Source organism: Cornus florida, unplaced genomic scaffold, assembly GCF_030987335.1.
Source record: "Cornus florida cultivar Cherokee Brave unplaced genomic scaffold, ASM3098733v1 CherokeeBrave_3.0.0_Hap2_Chr01, whole genome shotgun sequence".
NCBI classification, from domain to species: Eukaryota; Viridiplantae; Streptophyta; class Magnoliopsida; order Cornales; family Cornaceae; genus Cornus; species Cornus florida.
Genome location: NW_026775571.1, coordinates 23,396,570 through 23,398,812, shown reverse-complemented (window position 1 = coordinate 23,398,812; position 2,243 = coordinate 23,396,570). Strand labels below are relative to the sequence as shown.

The following is a 2,243-nucleotide window of genomic DNA, read 5'->3' as shown; positions in this document are numbered from 1 at the left end:
ATCATTGGCAGCGTCACAAGCAATATGGCTAAGGAGAATTTTTGAAGATGTTGGTGAGAAACAAAAAGAAGCTACTCCAATTTTATGTGACAACAAATCCGCAATTGCTATGACAAAGATTCTTATTTTCCATAGTCGCACAAGACACATTGCAATCAAGCATCACTTCATTAGAGAAGCCGCGGAGAATGAAGAGATTCAACTCAAGTATTGTAAGACAGAAGACCAAGTTGCGGACATTTATACCAAAGCACTTCCAAAAAATAAGTTTGAATATTTTAGAGAATTGTTGGGTGTCACAACATGGCATTAAAGGGGGTGTGTTATAATTAGATTAAGGCCATATGTTCATTCATGCATCTGTTATTATACATGTATTAATTGAGTGCATGTATCATGTGAGTGCATGCATCATGTGAGTGGTTGAGATTTATCTTGAAAAGTTCAAAGGTCTATGGGAGAATAGTATATATAGTGTAAGGGATTTGTTGTTAAGGCATATCAACACAACAAAGAGTTCAATACAATACAGAAAAATATTTGTTTCCTCATTCTTCTCCTCTCTTCACTTAGAAATTATTTAGTTGGTTGAAACTATAGCCAACACTCCTCCATCCCTGCTGCCAAGATGTTTAAGGCCTTTGTCCTTGATTCCGACAACCTCATCCCCAAGATCTTGCCACAAGCAATTAAGAGTGTTGAAATCATCCAAGGAGATGGTGGAGTTGGAACTATCAAGGTCATCTTTTTTGGCTATGGTAGCCAATTCAAGAGCATCAAACACCAAGTTGATGGGCTTGACAAAGACAACTTTGTCTATAGTTATAGCATCATCGAAGGTGATGCTTTGATTGGTGTGCTTGAAAAGATCTCTTACGAGATCAAGATCAAAGATTCCTCTGATGGAGGATCCGTATGCAAGAACAGTAGCAAATACCACACCAACGGCGATGTTGGGATCACAGAGGACCAAATCAAGGGGGCAAGAAAAGGCCTTGGGAATGTTCAAGTCTGTGGAGCCCTACCTCTTGGCAAATCCTGATGCCTACAACTAAATATAGCTTAATATGTGTACTGAAATATATGGTTTCATGGCTATCTTTGTATTACTACTTATAGGTGTGGCTTTCAATTATTTTTGTCGATGGTTGGCTTAAATTGCCTTCGACTTTTTAGTATAGGGAAAACACTCTACTGAAAATTTTCTAATTTGAAAATAGTGTTTTATATGATTGAAGAGTTCATGTTGTACAATTTTAATTATAATACAAAACTCTCTTGGTAAACTAAGTGGATATTTATGAATGATGATATTTATGAATGATGCATTCATTTCCTTTGGATGACATAGCCATTTTGTTTGGATTACAAGTTTCCATCCTCAATTTCCAGATGCTTGATATTTTTCTTCATTTACCCGCCAATACATTTCTCATTAAGACACTACGTGTAACATTAGTGTCGGTAATAATGAGGTTAGTCAATGAATATTGAAGCTATGTATGTGGTAAGTCCACTATTAATCGGATCTAGTTTAAGTGAATATAGTAATAGGGGGAAAAAATCTACGATATTGTTTGATTTTTCATTTGTCAGAATTTGAGGGGGAAAATTTTCTAATTTGAAAATAGTGTTAAAGGCGAAAAACATTTCTTTACTACGATTATAGTGCGTATCACACCCCTCACGTGCACACTTGGATCCTCTCCTACAAGATCTCTGTGCTGAATTCCACATAACTAGACCCGAGGTTATAAAAAGGCCATGTCATCAAGTGATTCACTTAACCATGCTACATCGTTTTGGACCGAACTGGGACGTTAATTTGATACTGGAATTTCACCCCCATTTTCTAGAGCTTTCGGAGCTTTCAATAATCTCATCATCTTTAATTCGCCAGACTTCTCTCCCAGCTTTCAATAATATATGTCTGCAAAGTGCAAACCCTTTTGGCTGTCAAACAGACCATATAGGTTTCATCAATTTTGCATCAGAAATTTGACACTGAAATTTCACCCCCATTTTCTAGAGCTTTCGGAGCTTTCATGAATCTCATCGGTCATACAAGGAATCAATCTTATTATCTTTAATACGCCAGACCTCTCTCCCAGCTTTCATGAACGTACTTGGCATATGGAGTTGGAATTTATTTGTGAGATCTACGAATGTGAACCAAAGTGTATTCTTTGGGAAGTGTTAGATGTGTTAGGGGTAAACCTTCAGACATTTGTAATTCGCTTTGA

General features: G+C 36.8%; 1 protein-coding gene across 1 annotated transcript; it reads left to right on the top strand.

Annotated features, from left to right (window-relative positions):
- Positions 1-622: 622 nt before the first annotated feature.
- On the top strand, positions 623-1,042 carry LOC132272110 (major strawberry allergen Fra a 1.05-like). Its single transcript, XM_059773615.1, has one exon. It carries the CDS (start codon positions 629-631, stop codon positions 1,040-1,042), a length of 414 nt encoding a protein of 137 aa, XP_059629598.1. The 5' UTR covers positions 623-628.
- Positions 1,043-2,243: the final 1,201 nt, after the last annotated feature.

Bases quoted from the DNA above. Each gene is read 5' to 3' on its own strand.
- LOC132272110 (XM_059773615.1), top strand. From the start codon at position 629: ATGTTTAAGGCCTTTGTCCTTGATTCCGACAACCTCATCCCCAAGATC.